General features: G+C 39.8%; 1 protein-coding gene across 2 annotated transcripts; it reads left to right on the forward strand.

The window, feature by feature from the left end:
* Window positions 1-800: 800 nt before the first annotated feature.
* LOC117186275 (homeobox protein extradenticle) lies at window positions 801-19,413 on the forward strand. Of its 2 annotated transcripts, XM_033386807.1 has the most exons (5): window positions 803-1,103; window positions 11,121-11,426; window positions 18,156-18,474; window positions 18,545-18,803; window positions 18,861-19,413. In XM_033386807.1, exons 2-5 carry the CDS (start codon window positions 11,162-11,164, stop codon window positions 19,146-19,148), a joined length of 1,131 nt encoding a protein of 376 aa, XP_033242698.1. In that variant the 5' UTR covers window positions 803-1,103; window positions 11,121-11,161; the 3' UTR covers window positions 19,149-19,413. The 2 variants fall into 2 exon arrangements, with proteins under 2 accessions (XP_033242699.1, XP_033242698.1); XM_033386808.1 differs by lacking the exon at window positions 11,121-11,426 and having other exon boundaries at window positions 801-1,103.
* Window positions 19,414-20,339: the final 926 nt, after the last annotated feature.

Below are 20,339 nucleotides of genomic sequence, written 5' to 3' on the forward strand. Positions count from 1 at the left end.
ATCTATGCACACGTATTCTTTCCTATTGTATTTAAGCTTGTCTGTCTTCCCAGGACTTCGTCTCTGGGAGATATCGCAGCAAATTGCGTTGGGAAGTTTTCGTTGTATGAGCTGGCACAACTACATGGTGTATACTGTATGGTTAAGCATAGTACTCAGATTAGAAAAATTGTTTTCTGGCAAAAAGAAATATATTAAGCTAACAGCAGAGTGTGACAAGATGTAGATGTACTACGGTTGGGCTCTGTTTAAAAATTTAGGGTAAACAAAGTTAATCAAAGGGTCTACTGCGGCTGGGGTCCTCATTAGCAGGCATAGCGAGGCCCCCATTTTTTTATTGACAATATAATTTGTCAGAGTATCAGCAGCATTATATGGCGACGCTGCCCATGCGACCAGCGACGAGCACCACAAAGAGCCCCTTATGAGGAGCTTGACGAGGCTGACATGGAAATAGACAAAAGTAACGCAACGCAAAAATGAGTTTATACCACGTGGGATTTTCGCGTCTTTTTGTGACCGATGAGGAGTACAATATGCGAAAAAGAAGAAAAAAGTCAAAATTCGCTAAATCCATTTTTTTCAAGAGAGACATATTCCATTGCCAATAAGGTTAAGGGGGACCTAGTCTATGCCTGGGAACTAACATATGTATGTTAATGTAAACATGTTTTTTTTATCTAGTTGTACTAGGGTTTATAGATGAAATATCAAACAGAAATATCGATAATGATATCAATGAAAAATATATATATATATATCGATATATCAATATGTAATCAACCATTTACAACACAATCATAATCGATTGTTTTCAACCGTATACACAGCCTAGTTTTTTGGTAGACTCTTTTGCCCATCTTTTATGCTTCATATAAAATATTAGATTTTTTTTAAATTGTCCAAATATGTCATACAAAATGCATTAATTATTCTCATCTGAGCTGTTAAAAATTAAAAGGAAGAAGTGATTGAGGAATTAAGGGACTAATAAGGGCATAAAGGAAACAAAGTTTAGTTAGAACTATAAAATATAGCAGTAGAACAGTTAATTTGCCAAACACCAATTGAGCACATATTCAACACACGTACGAAACAAGCATGTAAGTATGAAACTACAACTATTTGCACATGTTGGTTATGATATGGTGTTGGGCTAACTTTGAGTAACAATACACATACATATTTATTTTTACATACATTCTTTACATATGTACATGCCTTGTATTTCTATATGAAAAAATGTAAAAAAAATCAAACAAATTGTAAGCCAGAATACATAACGAAAGCATCAGTTGCTCCTCAAAAATAATGTACATTACAAAATTACTGGTTTTAAAATGTTTGCTTTCTGTGTGTTATATTACATGAGCATGTAGAATAATTATAATACTTCCGCACAAAATTTGTATGGGGGATACGTTCATATGCATAAATTTGTGGAAAACCAGTATTTGATTGATTTTATTATACTACATATCTTTTGGTTAAAGTGCGTGTAACTAGAGCGATGAAAGTAAGCCGCAAAGCCGGTTAATGCATAGCAAACTTCGAGTCAGAATTTGAGTTGTGAAATGATCACATTTACATTTCGACAAAGATTAATAACAATGTTTCTACTGCAACTCACATAGCTTTTATGTTGGTAAGATACGCGTAATATGGCTTTCTGTGTGAAAAAGAAACTAGAGTATGTTAAAATATAAGTTTTTCAAAAAGAATTTTGTGAAATGTGAGTGTCTGCCAAATTTTTTTTTATTAGCGATCTAAGAAAAATAGCTTTGTATCAGGTTGGACAGCAAACTATTACATTTTATCACTCGGCTTTTAATTTTTAGACCATTTTTAGCAACAAATTTTTAATTTGTAGCACGCCCAATTAGAGACCTTGATTAAAATCCATCGAAGACGTAAATTTGACTGGAAAAATTAATCCGTTCAAATCTAAGATTTTTGATCGATCAAGCATGTTTGGTTTTTCAGCAAGCTGATTGCTGATTTTGTTCAAGTGTATTGGTTCATAAGTGATCGAAAATGGGCTGCAAAACATTGTTAAGCGAAATTACGGTTAACCCAGCGCTGGGGAATAAGCGGGATTATTACAAATATTTGAATCATAGTTTTATTTCTGGCAGGCGATAAATTGGGCAAAAAAGTTGTATTATTTACCATTTTCATATGTCAATAATAAATATAATATACTATGTCCCCAAGTACAGTAAACGCTAGGAAAACATCACAATGTTTATTATTATACAACATAATGAATAATTGAGAAATTTAATAATAATTCGTAAAATAAAAGTAATACGAATACAATACATAACGGAAATGTGGTTGAAATACACGGAATAAAAAAAAACGAAGAAAACTTCCGTCTGTACTACTGTACGTGCTGTGAAGTAATTAATTAACAATATTTATTTATTTATTTATTAAATTAACAAATTATCTGTTAATAATGGTACTTCGTTACTAAAGGCGGAAAAGGATAAGTTAAAAGTTAGTTGAATTTAAGTGATTATAAATATTGCATGCAATTAGTCTAAGGGACAGTTTAGGGGATAAGGAAGGACAGAGGGAGTTATAATTATGGCATAAAACCCTAAAAGGTTCATGATCAGCATAATTAGACCTACATATGGGTAGACGGATAGGCCTAAAAGTACGGGTAGGTCTGGATGGAACGGCCAAGTCAATCTGACCCAAGAGAGTTTGGGAGTCAACAGTCCCAAGAAGGAGCTTGTGCACGAACATTACGCCATTGCATATTCTGCGATGGTGCAACGACGGCAGGTCAATAAGATTTAGCCTAGACCGGTAGGGTGGCAAGATTCTACCCGAGTCCCAGTTAAAGTTCCGAAGGGCAAAAATTAAAAATTGCTTTTGCACGGATTCAATAACAGCCTGCTGCTCTTTATACTGCGGGCTCCACACACAAGAACAATACTCCAATATAGGACGTACTAACGAGATGTACAGTTGTTTCGTAACGTACGGGTCGTCAAACTCCTTGGACCAACGCTTGATGAACGCTAAAACACCCTTAGCTTTATTTACAGTTGCAGCTATATGGGTGTTGAAACACATCTTATGATCAAAAAGGACTCCGAGGTCATTTTAACTCGAAATTCGCTCAAGGACATGATTTCCTAGAACATATGAGACAAAATGAGGAGCGCGACGGTAAAATGTCATAAGTTTGCATTTGGAAAGGTTCAGAAAAAGAAGATTAGTTGAACACCACAATAGTAGTTCACTTAGATCAAGTTGAAGGCGTGTGTGCAAATACCAATCAGAGTAAGAAAGACAGATTTTGACATCATCAGCATACATTAGTGTAGTATAGTATGTTATAACTTGAGGAAGGTCGTTCACAAATAAAATAAACAGAAGCGGGCCCAGATGACTTCTCTGTGGCACACCTGAAGTAACATTAACAGTATTTGACAACACGTTAGAAAACAAAACACGTTGAGTACGGTTAGAGAGATAGGACAAAATCCAATCTAGAAGATTCGTTGGGAACCCTAATAAAGAGAGCTTTTGAATAAGCAGAGCATGGTTCACAGAATCGAATGCCTTGCTGAAGTCCGTAAAAACTACATCCGTCTGCAAACCAATTTGAAAACCACGGTGGATTAGGTTAGAAAACTCAAGAAGGTTAGTCGATGTTGAACGATGTCTGAAAAAACCGTGTTGCGACGGAGATATCAAGCTGCAACAAAGATGTTGCAGTTGCCGGGTGACCAGGAACTCAAGAAGCTTCGGGATGGCGGAAAGCTTTGCGATACCACGATAGTTTTCAATGTTTGATCTTGAACCTTTTTTGTGAAGCGGAATGATGTAGGACTCATTTCAAATTACTGGGAGACAAGATTGTTCCAAGGAGAGGTTGAAGAGAAAGGTCAAGGGTTTGCAAAGGGACTGGGCACAGTGTTTTAAGATGCAACTTGGTACTTTATCTGGACCCGCAGAAAACGATATGTCCATAGATGACAAACCTTCCAGAACAACACTTTCCTCGAAAAAGGGCAGAAAAATGCTGTTAGCTTGAGGTGGCTGGTACGGATACGGAGTGGATGCGTTGTAAATATGAGACGAGTACGTTGTTTGGAAAAAGTTAGCGAATAAATTTGCAATACCAACAGCAGAAGCTTCTGTTTTGTTCTGGTAATGAAGGGACGGAGGAAAAACGTTTGACTTGCGCTTAGAATTAACGAACGAATAGAATTTTTTAGGATCACTACGAAAGTTACTACTACATTGTGAAAGGTAATGATTATAACACTGACTATTGACGGCAAGGAACAGAGAGCGAGCGGAGGAGTATAGAGCTAAGGCCAACGTGGAGCCCGACTTCTGGTACTTTTTATAGAGCCGGGATTTATTATTTTTTAAGTATGACAAATACTTGGAGAACCAGGGAGGCTTGGACGATACAGGTACAGTGATATCTGGAACAAACGTATTAAGGGCGGAGTAAATAGAACTATAAAACGAGTTAACAGTTGCATCTATGTTCGGTAATGAATAAAGAAACGACCAATCAACACGCGAGAGATGTAGATCTAAATCAATAAAGTTTGTTTTGCGAAAACACTTTATGTGACAAGGAGCCATGGAACTGTCAGCACCTCCAGATTGTGTACACTCCAGTGATATCAACATAGTTGGATGGTAAGGATCTTCAGGGAGAGATATTGGGCTTGCTCTAGATACAGTAGCAAGAGAACCATCGTTAACAAAAACGAGGTCAAGAAGTCTGTCCCTAATGTTTTTAACGGCATTGAAATAATAATAATAACAATAATAATTATAATGATAACTTTTGATGCCACTTGAGGAGACAAAGGAAGGCAATGGCTTTCAGCTTTCAGCAATCAGATCAGCCGACAATGTACGCACCTGCAAGCTGATTCTGCCTGAAAAAAGCTCTCAGATCAGCTGAGCTTTCAGCTTCGATTTCAGCGCCGATTTCAGCTCCGCTTTCAGCTATAGTGTGCGCGAGCCCTTAGGCCCGTCGCAGTTCAGCAGAAACGCTGACATTGCGCCTCGTGTCTGGTGACCGATGCAGGCCGGCATCCGGCGGTCTCGGCGGCCGCGCTCCAACGGTCAGTGAATCTGCCTACTCAGCGATCTTTGCAGATTTCACTCCTCCCAATGGCCAATTTGGTTAACATTTGTTAACTACTCCCTCCTCCAAGACTTGGCTGTCCTCGGTAGAGATCAATTTTTTCAGCACTTGCTGAATGGCGTTGGTTGTTTCACTCCGCTGCTTGCGACGCAGCTGCCAGAAGATTCCGGCTATGACGGCGCATATAAGTACGCCTACGGCAACAGCTATCACGGACCCGGTGACAAGGCCCGTCTCAACTTCAGCGGTGCGTTGTAAATTTTCCTTGCTGAGTTTGTGGAAGTATGGCAGGCTTAGCAGAGTTTGGTGTCGGCTGACGTTGATTCTTGTGGCCGGCGCCACACCTGGAAGCCTTTTCGGTGTACTGTTAAAGTTGGTGTGCGTTGAACCATGGATGCAGGTGAGCTGGTCAGAAGTCACTATATATGTACGTTCCTCTGATTCGGTATTCCGAGAAATTGTCAACGGTGACGATTGCATACGCGGCGTTGATTATTACGATGCCGTCATCCACTTCGAAGATCGGCGGCAAATCATTGGGTTATGTGTCCCAATGGGCTACTGCTCTGGAATGCAGCTCTTGGGCACAGTTGTTTGTCGGTGCTGCTTTGAAAAAGGCAAGGTTTGGGAGACTTTTGCATGACGTTACTGCATTCTCTGGCATTCGGATTATTTCCCCACTATGGGCGACAGGAAATATAGTTATTTTCGTACAAATGTAAGGTCTAGGCATTTCGATTACGAATATTATTAATTCTTTATTAACTAAGGCACTCACATTGGTAGCGCCCATTAATTGGGATACGCTGATACCGGTAGAACTCTTATATTTAAAATCTCTTCCAAATCATCGCTATTAATGATAGACGGTTTGATGATGTTTATTTTCGCCAAAGTGGTGGCTATCATTATGTTTTGTAATTCAAGCGTCAGAATTATATTTCTTTCTTCCTGCTAACCTTCAACAATTGGTTGACGGTTGCATGCTAACCTTCAACAATTGGTTGACGGTTGCAGTGAGGGCATTAATCTGTGCCTGGGTTTTCGAGTGTTATTTGTCTATTGTTATGATTAAAAGGAGGCTAAAAATACTTGTTGAGGGTCCCAATAAAATTGAAAAAATACAAAAACTTATTAACTATAACTTAAAAAAAGTTAACTCCTTATCTACCTCAAATTGTCTTTGTGGACCAACCTCCTTCTTATAAGAACAGTGGTCCCCAAATCTGCTTCTACCTTTTCCTCTAGAGTTTTAGTTAGTTTGTTTCCTAACCTCCTATTTGTTTTTACTAGGACATTCTCTCCCACGTCGAACATCCTGTTTTTTCTGCCTGGGTTGTTCCTATCAAGCTGTTCTTGTTGCGCCTTCATTAACCTCAACATTATTTCCTCCCCAAGGTCACAGCTGAACCACATCAACGGGTGTTCTGTTCGTGACCGAGTGGACTGTCCGGTTGTACTCAATAGTCGCTAGAATATCTTGCTCAACCGTAACATCGACTTGGCGTTGAAGTTTTAAGCATCTGGCAATTTCTAGTAGGTTGCTGTGGAAGCGTTCCACCTGTTCGTTTGATGTGCTGTGTAGCGGGGGGGCATTTGCCACATCAATGTCGAACTGGTTCTTTAACAAAGACCAAATAGTCTCTGACTTAAAGGCTGCCTCATTGTCACAATAAATGGTTCTGATGTTTGGGAATATGTTTACCAACTGCAGGCTCGGTATCTTTACGTCAGTGATCGTGCGCGAAGCCACTTGCTGTGTAATTGCAAATTTTGAGAACTTGTCGACCGCAGTGAGAAAGTTTTTTCCTGTGGTGGAGAATATGTCAATGTGAATCAATTGGCCTACCCTTGCTGGTATTGGTGTTACTTCTAATTCCTGCTTCCTAGGGTGTCTATCGTATTTTGCCTTTTGACATATCCTGCAGTTTGTTACTACTTCTGCCGCATCACGTTTTCCTGGGCTGCTCTGTGCGCCCGATTGTGTTCGGTGACTACTATTTCCCTTCGCTCTCCGTCATTGGTGATGCCCGTCACCAAGGTCTTGCAATACCGGAATATTGTGTCCGGGCAGGCTTTAACCAGGTCATTTTGCACAAACGCCAGTATTGGCAGGGTGCAGTGTATGGAATTAACGACCCCAGGCTGTACTACTTCCTTGATGGAGTCAATTTTGTGACGTGATTTTTCGGAGAAGAGATGCGATGCTGCTTTGAAGGGGTACTTGATTCTTCCAGAATTATTTGGTTCCTGAAGCTGTTCAACGGTTTGTCAACAGCTTCGATTACAGAAGTAAGCGAGGCCTCACTGTGGATTGTAGCTGCATCAGACCGACTCCGGCTCTCTAAAACATTAATGCTTTTTCGCGACAGTGCGTCTGCTACATGATTGTCCCTGCCTGGCTTGTAGAAGACCTTTGTGCCACACTCATCAATCCGCGCTTTCCAGCGCTTTATTTTTGAGTTGGGATTTCTGTCGGAAACTGCAAAAATCAGCGGCTGATGCAGATGTTTATGTCCCTTTTCCGTAAAGGTAATGCTAAAGGTAAACAAGGTACCTTGACCTTATCAGGGCTCGTTGTTGTGCGCTCGCTTGACACGACAAATCCTAGAAATTCAAACTTTTCTTTAAAGAATTGGGATCTATCTTCAACACCTTCATGTTTGCGTCATGGGGGCTGCCGAGTACAGTGTCAATGTCCTTAACATGCTCTGCCTCGCTCCTCGAAAATAAGATGACGTCATCGACGTACACGTAGAATATCTTACCGATATGCTCCCGTAACATATCATCGATGACCCGCTGAAAAATGCTTTACGCATTTCTTAGGCCAAATGGCAGACGTCAAAATTCATATATCCCTCCGTTTACCGAAATGAGATCTTCTCATTTGGTACCCACATTTCAGATCAAGGGTAGTAAAGTATCTTGCTTTTCCCAAATTCGAAAGCATCATAGAGGTACTAGGCATTGGGTATTTGTCTGGAATGGTTTTTGTGTTTGGCTTGCGAAAGTCTATGACCAATCGTTTTTTGCTTGAACCTGAGTCGTCGGTTCCTTTCTTTCCAACAACCCATTTGGGGTTGCACGGAGACCTGGACGTCCTAATAATGTCGTTCCGCAATAAGTGCTTCACTTCGTCATTTACGAAATCAGTGGATCCTACTGGGAAAGGGTACATTTTTGAGTAATATGGCTCTTCATTTTCGGTTCTGATCGTGGCGACTGCAGCCGTGTTAAAGGGCAGTTTTTTCGTTTAGATCTGCAAAAGCCTTTATGCGACTGGCAATCATTTTGGGAAATTCGTCTCTTACAGCTCGCGGAACTTATATGTCGTCCACCTTTGTGAAGTTGTCCATCGAAGGTTGAAAGTTCTGGCAAGATGAAAAACAAGCTTCTTATTAAAGCCGAGCAGTATTTTCACGATGAATGGGGCCTCCACCGGAACAATTCGGTGATGTTCGCTTAGCGGTTTGATGTAGTTCTTTGCAGCCCCAGTGTCTAACAGAAAATATAATGTTATCCCCGCTACTGTTCTCTTGATGAACGGGAGCAGGGACTCTCCTCTAAAAAATTGACCTTGTCACTATCCAATCCTGCGTTATTTTCCTCATCAATCTCAGCCACTGCCCCCTGTGCTAGCTGCTCATACTGTTGTTCGTTGTGACCGTTAGCTAGGGTTGCCGTGACAGGTGGGCCTGCATTGGGTCCCTGCTGCCTTTGAAAGTTTGTTGGTTGGCGGAACTTCGAGGAGGAGGGGTTCACGTCCATTTTTTCGACCCTGTCCAGGCCTTTGTGACTATTTGTCAGTTGTTTGCCATGATCGCGCATGTAAGTCGTTGGCAAGTCTTTAGTTTGAGCTGAAAATAGTACGTCCGTAAGGTTCCGGATGAGGTCTGAGATGAAGACACGGAGGGCGTCAGCTCTATGTTTTTCGTTAAGATGCTGTGCCTGTGTGGCTTCTAGGGACATCATTTTTTGTTTGTAAGAAGGGTGAGTTTTTTCTCAACTTCTTCATAAAACTGCACGACGGACAAGCCGCCCTGTCGGAGGGTGGCGAGTTCTTGTTCTAGCAGGGGCAGTGGACGTTTGTCCGAATATGTCAAATCGAGACGATTGATAATTGCCTCGAAGTTCAAAACCGTGTTGAACGATGCTAAGAGCGAGTCAGCGCGGCCTCTAATTTTATTTCCGATTATGAGGACCGCTTGGTAGTGTTTTAAACTACCTTTGTACCCCTCGTACAGCGTATAGGCAGCCTTTGCTGCTTGGCGATAGGAAACCTATTGCTCCTGGGTGCCATGGAACTCTGGAAGTGTTTTTACTGCATCCAGAGCTTTCTCACAAACCACCGTTCTATCTAAGGTAACCGGCTCGAAGGCCTTAGCTTCGGGTGACGTGATTAACGCTGCCTGCACCTGGTTGGTTACTACCTGTAAACGCTGTTCAAAGTCAGCCTTTTGCACCTCCAGTGCAGAGCCGACCGCCGCGGACACAATGGCTTAGAGCTGTGCAGCGTCCATTATTCCTGCTCGTTCCCCCGGGCCGCGCTTAATATCTAGACTAAGATCGTTTAACAATTCAAGTAAATCGTCAAAGCTGTGGTAAATGCTCATGTGCGGACTATTTCTTTTACTTTCCTTTGACCGTTCTAGCAAGTCGAGTCAGCTGTTTATTTAGATTGGCGTCAAATTCGAACTCCCTTAGCAGAGATCTGTGATTTTGCCCGCCGACAACAATATTTCGTTTATCACCACAAAGGGCAACAAGAAAGAAGAGAAAATAAAATTTCCTGAACAATGTCGCCAAAATGATTTTGGACTTCTGTGATATGTCACTGTTACAAGTATATTTCAAAACTTTGCCCCGCCCACTTCCGCCCCCACAAAGTGTGAAAATCTGTGGCAACCACAATTTTAAAAATACGAAAAAACAGAAGACGCCGAATCGTAGAAGATGACTACATATATCTTCTAAAATGTATATAGCCAGAATCAAGAAAACAATTTCATTCTTTCTCGCTCTGTCTCTCTCTAACACATAGGTCTCATGGTCGGCTTTGCATATTGCAAAATATGAGTTCCTAGATCGTAGAGACTATAAAGGCTAGAGCAAGCAAATTTTTGATCCACACTCCTGTGATATCGGACCTTGACGAGTTAGTTTCAAAATTTTGCCACACCCCCTTCCGCCCCTGCAAAGGACGAAAATCTCAGAGACTATTAAGGCTAGAGTAACCAAATTTGGTATCCACACTCCTGTTAGATCTCATTGTTACATGTGTATTTCAAAATTTCGACCCACCCCATTCCGCCCCCAAAAAGGACGAAAATCAATGTTTCTCGGGATTAATCGATTTTCTTTTGTTTTTACACGTTGACCGAATGCTTTCTTTGAGCGGGCGTTGTCTTCGCATTCATTTGTTTCATATTTTATATTTTTTTGTTTTCACTCGTTTTTTTGTTTTGACCGAATTTTTTCTTTAACTTTGTTGAGCGGGCGTTGTCTCCGCACTCAATACTTTTGTCGATTTACACTACAGCGGGCGTTGTCTCCGCATTATAATTATCTGGGGGCGGTTCATTCACGTTGGGCGCCAGTAAAAATAAGTTTTAGTGTTATTTTGAATAATATGGTAAACACTATTCATTATTATGATCAATATAAAACTGAACTTATGATACCCAAACTCCCGATCTAAAGCACTCGCTCATCGTCCGTCAGGCCCGTCGCAGTTTAGCAGAAACGCTGACAATGCGCCCCGTGTCTGGTGTCTAATGCAGGCCGGCATCCGGTGGTCTCGGTAGCCGCGCTCACACGGTCCCACGCGTACTCAGCGATCTTTCAGAAATTACTCCGCCTAATGGCCAATTTGGTTAACATTTGTTAACTTACATACACGTCCCCTACACTCCAGACATGCACTTAACAGAAAAATCTATTGCGATCATAAAATTACTTATATATATTTTCAATTTTTCAGATCTACATATCTGTTGTAAGTGGGTAATCTTTCGACAAGCCATGGAGGATCCAAATCGCATGATGGCTCACACTGGTGGAATGATGGCACCGCAGGGCTATAGCCTATCTGGGCAGGACGATGGCCAAAATACTGGCAACGAGAACGAAGTGCGGAAGCAAAAGGATATTGGCGAGATATTGCAACAAATTATGAGCATCTCTGAGCAGTCACTGGACGAGGCACAGGCTAGGAAGCACACACTAAACTGTCATCGAATGAAGCCGGCTCTATTCTCGGTACTCTGCGAAATTAAGGAAAAAACTGGTTAGTTGCATTGCCAATAACACAATCGCACAAAAAACGAGGGGGAACGTTGTTGCTGCTGCGATCGCAACTCTACATTCATACCCGATACTTAGTCAGGGCTCCTCTCCGACAGAGGGAGCTAACATTAAACGATAAAGAGTGCGTGCGAGAGAGACAGAAAATCAGTCAGAACGTGTCGTCGGGCACTGCGTAGCCACTGGAAATTTTTTTGTTGGTTTTAGTTATAATAATGATCCGATCTGATCCAGATTCGGTAATCTGGTGGATATGGTCATTCTCTATGATTGTGCGTTTTTAATTTTTTCGTATCTGTAAAATTGTGGATGCCACAGATTTTCGTCCTTTCTGGGGCGGAAGGGGTGTGGCGCAATTTTGAAATACACTCCTAACAGTAAGATTTAACAGAATTGTGGATACCAAATTTGGTTGCTCTAGCTCTTATAGTCTCTGAGCACTGTGATAGACCTTATTCAGGCTGAGGTAAGCTCAGTCACGTCCAGTGGTCAATCCACAAGAAATTTTTAGAAGTGGATGGAACTTTGAGGGAGATTTCGGGGTTGGCCTATCTTAGAGAGGGTGGATCGTGGCTTGGTCGAGCGTCGCTAGTGGTGTGCGTCGGATGCTGTGTGTGGGCTAGTGGGGGTAGTGTCGGCTATTTGAAATGAACTTACGCAGCGGGTTACTTGGATATGTGGCTTCCACTTTATTCGTATAAATTCTTAGCACTTTTATATTCTTAGATAAATACAACGTCTATATTCGGAGCCAGGTTTCTTCGTAAGTTTTTGGTACAACGTCTGTACTCGGAGCCGGGCTTCTACGTAAGTTGTCTTCTGGTTTTGGCTGGAGTCTATTTATACGCCTGTGGCTGCTGTGTCAGCGGGGTCGAAATGCGCTTCCGTGTCGGGGTGCACTTCGCTGTTTTGGCGATCGTGGGTTGACCTGGTTTCTGTTTCTGGCGGATTTGTCGCTGGTTGTTTGTCGTAAGTTTCCGCGGTGTCATCTTTTTGTAGTCAATGAACCCGGAAGACTGCGACTGGCCGGTTGCTTGGTCTGGAGTGGGGGAGGTTCGCGTGGCATGGTGCGTTTGGTCAGCTTTTGTGGGGTCGGTGCGTATCTTAGTAGTGGGTTTATGCTTATTATGCGTTGGGGGAAGGATTGTATCGAACCCTTTTGGGTTCGTTAAAGCACTAGGCACTCATTGGGACGGACGGACGGACAGATATGGCTCTATCGACTCGGTAATTGATGCTGATTAAGAATATGTATACTTTATGGGGTCGGAATCGCCTCCTCCTGGACATTACACACATCCATTTCCACCACACATCTAATATACCGTGTTATTGTGTGTGTGTGTGGGGGAAGCTGCGTTGCATACGGTACATAAACCGGCTACAGTTTGGTCGTCGCAACTAGAACTTGAACCAGTTGGACTGCGGAGTGGGTATCCTACGGTGCGCAAAGTAGGGTCTGAAGACACAGCGACAGCCTCTGATGATTGCCATGGAAGATGAGTGACAGGCAGTTGTGATACTGTTTCTGATACTGACTTTGATCAAATTGATTGTTATTTATAGGTAACAAAAGGTAAGGTATTATGGATAAGTTGATTGTCTAGTGGGAAATTGCGTAATATTGATGGTCATCAATTGCACTGATGTGTTCGCCCTCTGCGGAGAGAGTGCATTGTCAGCAGAACTCGCTGCAGTGGCTAGTGTTTTGTCGTGAGGTATTATATTACATGTTAAATTTTAACTGTGTCACGGTGTCACTGTGTGATACCAACTGAACATATTCCTATACACATTTTATGTATCAGATATAAAAATATCAGTCAAAGATTGAAAAGTGAGTCACACAAAACTACCCACCTCCAAGCAAAAAAAAAACGAGGGGGAACGTTGTGAGTTGCTGCGGCCACCGCAACTCTACATTTATACCCGATACTTAGTCAGTATGGCTCTCCTCCGGCAGACGCCGCGAATATTGAACGACACGACAAAGAGTGCGTGCGAGAGAGACAGAAAATCAGTCTGAGCGTGACGTCGGGCGCTGCGTGGCCACTGCAAATTGATTTGTTCCTTTTGGCTATAAAAATGATCCGATCTGATCCAGATTTGGCAACCGGATAGATATGGTCATTCTCTATGATTGTGCATTTTTAGTTTTCTCGAATCTGCAATATTGTGGATGCAACAGATTTTCGTCCTTTGTGGTGGCGGAAGGGGGTGGGGCGAAATTTCGAGATATACGTTTTATAGTGAGATCTAACAGAAGTGCGGATACCAAATTTGGTTGCTCTAGCCTTAATAGTCTCTGAGATTTGTGGATGCCCTAGATTTTCGTCCTTTGCGGGGGCGGAAGGTGGTGTGGCAAAATTTTGACACAAAACGGTCAAGGTCCGATATCACAGGAGTGTGGATACCAAATTTGGTTGCTCAGGCTCTTATAGGTTCTGAGATCCTTTAACTCATATTTTGCAATTGGCAAAACCGTCCATGAAACCTGTGTGTTAGAGAGAGACAATACTCATTTTGAGTATCGGGTATAAAAAGACTCAAAGCTCAAACGAAACACTCTGATACTGACGACAGTATATGAGAGCTATAACCAATATAACTTGATCTGCTTGTTGCACTTAAAACTTTCAATGGAACATATATGGATACAAAGACCAATTCTACAGTCTCCACCTCTTAGTAAATAAGCACAAACCAAAGCTAATTACACTACATGAAACTCACCTCATTAGCGAGGATACATTTTAACACGCCAAAACAATTTGAGCTATATCAAAAAAATTACATAACATCCAACACAAAAGCAAGTAAAGGCGTCGCCCTCCTCATTTCAAAAAGTATTGAACGCAAAATAATTCCTATCTATTCCAATTTTGTTTCCATTGAGCAAAAAAACAGGCAGGCTCCGTTTTTCACTCTTACAAAAGTTTTTCGTTTTACTTTTGAAATCACATAAATTGGGTCTCCCGTTTTCACAATCCGCAAGATTTCTTACTTTTCAAATAAAACATTTTCCTTGACGAAATAAAAAGTAAAAAAAAAAAATCTTAATTGCAAAAGGAAAAAAAATTAGATGACTTATTGATGCATTAACATGAGCTTGACACCTATATAAGGGCAAATTAACCTTTGCTTTATTTATAAATAATTTTTTCGTAACCCAATCTCAATCTCAACCACTTTTTTCGTTTTGGTGCAAACAGCTTACGCAGTCCGATTTGGTTATCGGAACGTTGCTTCAAAACAATCAATTGAAAATATAAAGGCATTTTTATCACGCTGTATATTTTCAAAGAAACCAGGTCAGCTGTTTTTGTTTTTCAGAACTGATGAGAAAATGAAACATATCGATATCAAAAATTTGTGAATTTGTGAGCCCTTTTAAAACGAAAAGTAAACGTATTGGCTGAAAATGTAATCTGGAAAAGTAAGTGAAAAGCGGAGCCTGGCTAAAAGAAACAAAGAAAGTCTAAAAAGTTGCTTTTCTGACTACTAAAGATATTAACCCCAGTTCTACAACAAAGACGCGTTGGGACAATGTCCACGTAAAAACAGGAGGCGAAAAATACCCAAATCCACACAATGGAAACACCGACAGGTAGAGAAGCCTGGTCCAGTTATTTAAAAGACGCAAATTTCTTAGACTCTTTCAGAAAAAAAAGATCCCAATGCATCAACAAATCACCCCGACCTTATATTCAAAAATCCAAAGAACAACTTATTGAAACCAACATCACAACAATATAACTTCAGTTCTAGCCTATGAGGAATCACTCCCGGTTTTGATAGCATCAGTTATACAATATTAAAAATCTTCCTCTCCATCAATATGGAAGAGGCTTTCGACAGAGTAGGAACCCATTGCATTATTGAACAACTCTGAAAGGAAACTAGGTTACCTTAGAAACAGAAGATTCTGAGTACAAGTAAACAACACCTTATCAGAAGAAAAGGGACTACACAACGGCATCCCCAAGGAATACCCGCTGTCAGTGACTCTTTTTCGTAATCGCTTTTAATAAAATAAATATAATAAGCCAACACAAATTTTTTACCTACACGATGCTGACGATCTCTGTCTTATTTTCAATCCAAAGCTGGGCTATAATAGAGAATTAAGCAACATGCAGAACACATAAACTTTACTGGCACAAAAATATCCAGCGGAAAATCTTTACACCTTTTTAAACCACAGATGTACATTTATAGAAATTAAAATAAATAAAATAATTCTACCAAAAAAGATCACCCTATAAGCACGCCTGGAATGAACACGTTGATACATTACTAAAGTCATTAAACGCTGATTAAAAATATTATAATGCTCAAGCAACTAGTACAAATCTTAAATGTAACACAAACTCCCCCCCTCATTAATATCACATAATCTATAGTTTTATTGCAAATATACTATGGCTTCTACGGCTACGGCTAAACACGTTATATGCACTGATTCACTATCCACAATTCTCGCTGTTTGGAGCATTAATAATAATGAATCCAACATTATTAATATCGAACTCATGTGGACACCGGGAAATGAAGGAATCAGAGGAACATTAACAACAAATAGGAAATACGCTATTAACTACACCAGATTTAAATAAGGAAACACAAAATTTGATCACGAGCGCTTTGTCTATATTGCAATACAAACACGATTACCATTGATACCATACCAATTACCAGAAAATCAGTCGGTAAAATTGATTTGTTCCTTCTGGCTATATACATAATCCGATCTGATTCAGATTCTGCAGTATAGATATGGCACTCTACGATTCTGCGTTTTTTGTGTTCTCGTATCTTTAAAATTGTGCATGGCACAGATTTTCGTCCTTTGCGCAGACGGCAAGGAGCATGGCAAAAGTTTGAAACAAACTTCATTCAGTGTGATATCACAGGACACAAAATTTCGTTGCTCTAGCTCTTATAGTCTCTGAGAACTAGGCGTCAAATAAGACGGACGACCAGACGGACAGACAGACTTGGCTCTATCGACTCGGCCACTGATGCTGATCACGAATATGTATACTTTATAGGCGTTACACACATCCACTTTCCCCACAAATCTAATATACACCTAATTCCATTTTTACACGATTTTTTTCACACGGTTTAAAAGTACAAATTTTTTAATACGACTTTATTCCATTTAGCACGGTTCAAAATAACACAACACAAATAGATAAAACACACACAGCTCACAAACAGCTAGAAACCAAACGAAAACAAGAAAGAGCATAAAGAGTAAAATGCTTAAAACTAAAAAAAATAAAAAAAATTTAATGAGGGAATAAATCTTGAAATTTTACCTTTTCAGAGAGGTATATATAATAATGATGAACTATGCAATCAGACGTGTTTGATAAAGACATTTTTTGTTCGCAAATTTGTTTTTCCAACGTTTCCCAATTTTCCCTAATTTAAATACATATTTAAATCCTAAAAAATTGTAATTGTAAAAAAACGGATTGATACAAAAAATCTCTCGTATACATTATACATACATAGGCAATACACCTATTTCCTACGAAGATTGTGCAGTTATTCTGGGAATAACATTCAGTAGTACTCTGTCATAGAGTAAACATATATCAAAGGCAACTGGACATACATATGGTCTGTTGCGTCAGCTCTCAGCATCTACAACTTTTTTGCCAGAAGAAATAAGACTATTAATTGCTAAAGTCATTCTCATCTTCACTCTCTTTTATGGGGTAGAAATTTTTGGTCATTGTGACGCTCGTGACTTGCACACACTAGTAGTAGGATTTAATTCAATTGTCCGTTATGCTTTTAAGTCGTTTTGACTATGTTTCACACCTTTCTCGTAAAATACTTCACCTCAACTTGACCTCATGGATAGATTTTAGAACCTTAGTATACTTTCATAAAATTGTGACCACCCAATAACCGATTTACCTTTACCGCAAACTTAACACCGCTACATCACAAAGAACAAACAATTACATATGCCCTCGAATTCAAACGCTTTGCTCGAAGAGGCAGTTCTGCATTAACGCTATTCGCTTATGGAACAATCTTCACCATAGCATAAAAACCATTAGGAGCGCAACTCAATTATACTTTAAAGTTTAAAAAAATTTAGGAAATCAATAAAATTAAATTAAAAAATTCACTAAAAGAAAGAAAATAAATAAAAATAATAGAACAAATAAATAAAAATAGTAGAATAAATAATTAAAATTTAAAAAAGTAATAAAACATAAACATAAGTGTAAACTCGTAGCGCTAGGACAAAGCATGAAAATAAATAATAAATAATAATATATATGTTTTATAGACAAGGAACCAATCACTTTTTTTTCATAAGATCAATGCATTTCTTACGTGGTTTTTTCAGGAACCAATCTACAGTGTAAAAACAGAATTAGGTGTACTCCTATACTCTTTGAGTATCGGGTATAAAAACCCTGCTGTAGGGTTCATTTAAGGTTACAGTTTTGTAAATAAAATAAATAAATACATATGTGATGTCCAAATAAAATATATTTTCGACATCAAATAAAAACGATTCCAAGAAAGCGAACACATTATTGAATTCCGTTATCCTGCCCAGAGTCAGTCTTAGACGAACGATCGAAAAATAAAGAACTACTAAAATACTAAATTTAGATAATGAAGTAATAGATAACAAATAATTTAAAAGTATATTTTTGTATATGTTTAATTTTTACAGTTCTTTCAATTCGCAATACTCAGGAAGAAGAACCACCAGACCCGCAACTGATGCGACTAGATAATATGCTGATTGCCGAGGGCGTTGCTGGTCCCGAAAAAGGTGGTGGAGGCGCAGCAGCTGCATCCGCAGCAGCTGCTAGTCAGGGTGGCTCGCTATCGATTGATGGTGCTGACAATGCCATTGAACACTCAGACTATCGCGCAAAGTTGGCGCAGATTCGTCAGATCTATCACCAAGAGCTAGAGAAGTACGAGCAGGCTTGTAACGAGTTCACTACGCACGTTATGAATCTTCTGCGTGAGCAGAGTCGAACCAGGTAATACAATTTAGGATGAGTGACTTATTTAGTATATTTAAATTCAATTCACTCTTTTTCTTTGACCCAGACCCATTACGCCCAAAGAAATCGAGCGAATGGTACAGATCATTCACAAAAAGTTTAGCTCCATACAAATGCAGCTGAAGCAGTCGACATGTGAAGCTGTAATGATTCTTCGTTCGCGCTTTCTAGACGCACGTCGAAAGCGGCGTAATTTTAGCAAGCAAGCATCAGAAATCCTCAATGAATACTTTTATAGTCATTTAAGTAACCCATATCCATCCGAGGAGGCCAAGGAGGAGCTGGCGCGTAAGTGCGGAATAACGGTGAGTTTGGAAATCAATCATTCCTTACGGCTGTGGTATAATCTTATCTATCACCAGGTCTCACAAGTATCCAATTGGTTTGGCAATAAACGCATTCGTTATAAAAAGAACATTGGTAAGGCACAAGAAGAGGCCAATTTGTATGCAGCCAAAAAGGCAGCAGGTGCTTCCCCCTATTCGATGGCAGGTCCGCCCAGTGGCACAACAACACCCATGATGTCACCAGCTCCGCCACAGGATTCAATGGGTTATACCATGGGCTCCGGTGGCTACGATCAGCAGCAACCATACGATAATAGCATGGGCGGTTACGATCCCAACCTCCACCAGGATCTTAGCCCTTGAAAATAAATTTTATCAAAATATCTATTAATCTATATTGATGGAATCTTTATCTGGGAAATTTATCGTAATCGAAACTAATGCACTTTATATATATACATATTACTACTGTGCTGCGCGTGTGTGTTAGTCTGGCCAGAATAGCATACCAACAATACTGTATACGATTAAATCTTAATAATAGTACTCACCTAATGGCATACGGATATCTAACGCGTATTTTTAAATAAGTTTATATTCAATAATAAATAACATTATCTTTGAAGTACATTTTGCTTCCACTTTTTTCCAACAGTAAATTAAACACTGATTCTTTTCTTATACATTTTTTTCTAATACATATTTATTTTGCTGCTTTGAATATGACTTTACTCAATCCACCTAACGCAAAAGTGGTGAATTTTAAAAATATACGTAAAAAGCCACAAATAAATTTTAAAGAATACTAAACAACCGTTTCTTTTTTCTTTTGAGTGAAAAGCTATTGTTTGTAGTGAAAACTGAAGGTACGAAGTGGTAGATTAGATTGGTGCGCATGCAATTTGGTTAGTTTAGGGCAGTGCGCAACTTGGTGCTTGGAAATAATTTTCTTAAATTAAACTAGTTATATGTTTTATGCTAATTTAATAACCATATGCGACAGCGATTTTGTATTTTGCCTGGATGAGCAAGAATGCAAAAAAACTACATTGCTTAGGCATGATACAGCACACTGATGATGGCGAAAATATACATATGCACAACTTCGTGCATAGTTCTGGATTGGCCCAAGCTCGTGCTCGTACTGCACAGTGGGTGAAATGACCAATCTAGCAGAAGAAAAACCTTGTGAAATGCGGAAATTACTTAAATTTTTTTTTTTTCTAAAAACTGCTTTAATTTTAAACCAGATTTGTGTTGTATTCAATACCGTATGAGCTAGAGGGCTTCTTCTGCTATACTGGCCATTTCACCCACTGTGCAGTAGTAAAAAATAATGAGAGGAAAGAATCAAATTGAAGCACAGTCTGGCCGGCAATCCCGTGTAGGACCACGCAAAAATCCAAATGTTTCAATTTCCTTCTGCAAAATGTCGTTATGCGAAGATCACTCTTTTTTATCGCATACGTAGGCTCCTATTTCAAATTCTTGCCTAACTATGAAAAAACACCACAATTGATGAAGCTGTGCCAATATTATTGCAGCCGTCAATTC

This window comes from Drosophila miranda, chromosome XR (genome assembly GCF_003369915.1).
Source record: "Drosophila miranda strain MSH22 chromosome XR, D.miranda_PacBio2.1, whole genome shotgun sequence".
In the NCBI taxonomy this organism is placed as follows: Eukaryota; Metazoa; Arthropoda; class Insecta; order Diptera; family Drosophilidae; genus Drosophila; species Drosophila miranda.

Coding starts and splice junctions, on each gene's coding strand:
- LOC117186275 (XM_033386807.1), top strand. CDS start 11,162: ATGGAGGATCCAAATCGCATGATGGCTCACACTGGTGGAATGATGGCA. Junction 11,427..18,155: donor CGAAATTAAGGAAAAAACTG/GTTAGTTGCATT, acceptor TAATTTTTACAG/TTCTTTCAATTCGCAATACT. Junction 18,804..18,860: donor CGCGTAAGTGCGGAATAACG/GTGAGTTTGGAA, acceptor ATCTATCACCAG/GTCTCACAAGTATCCAATTG.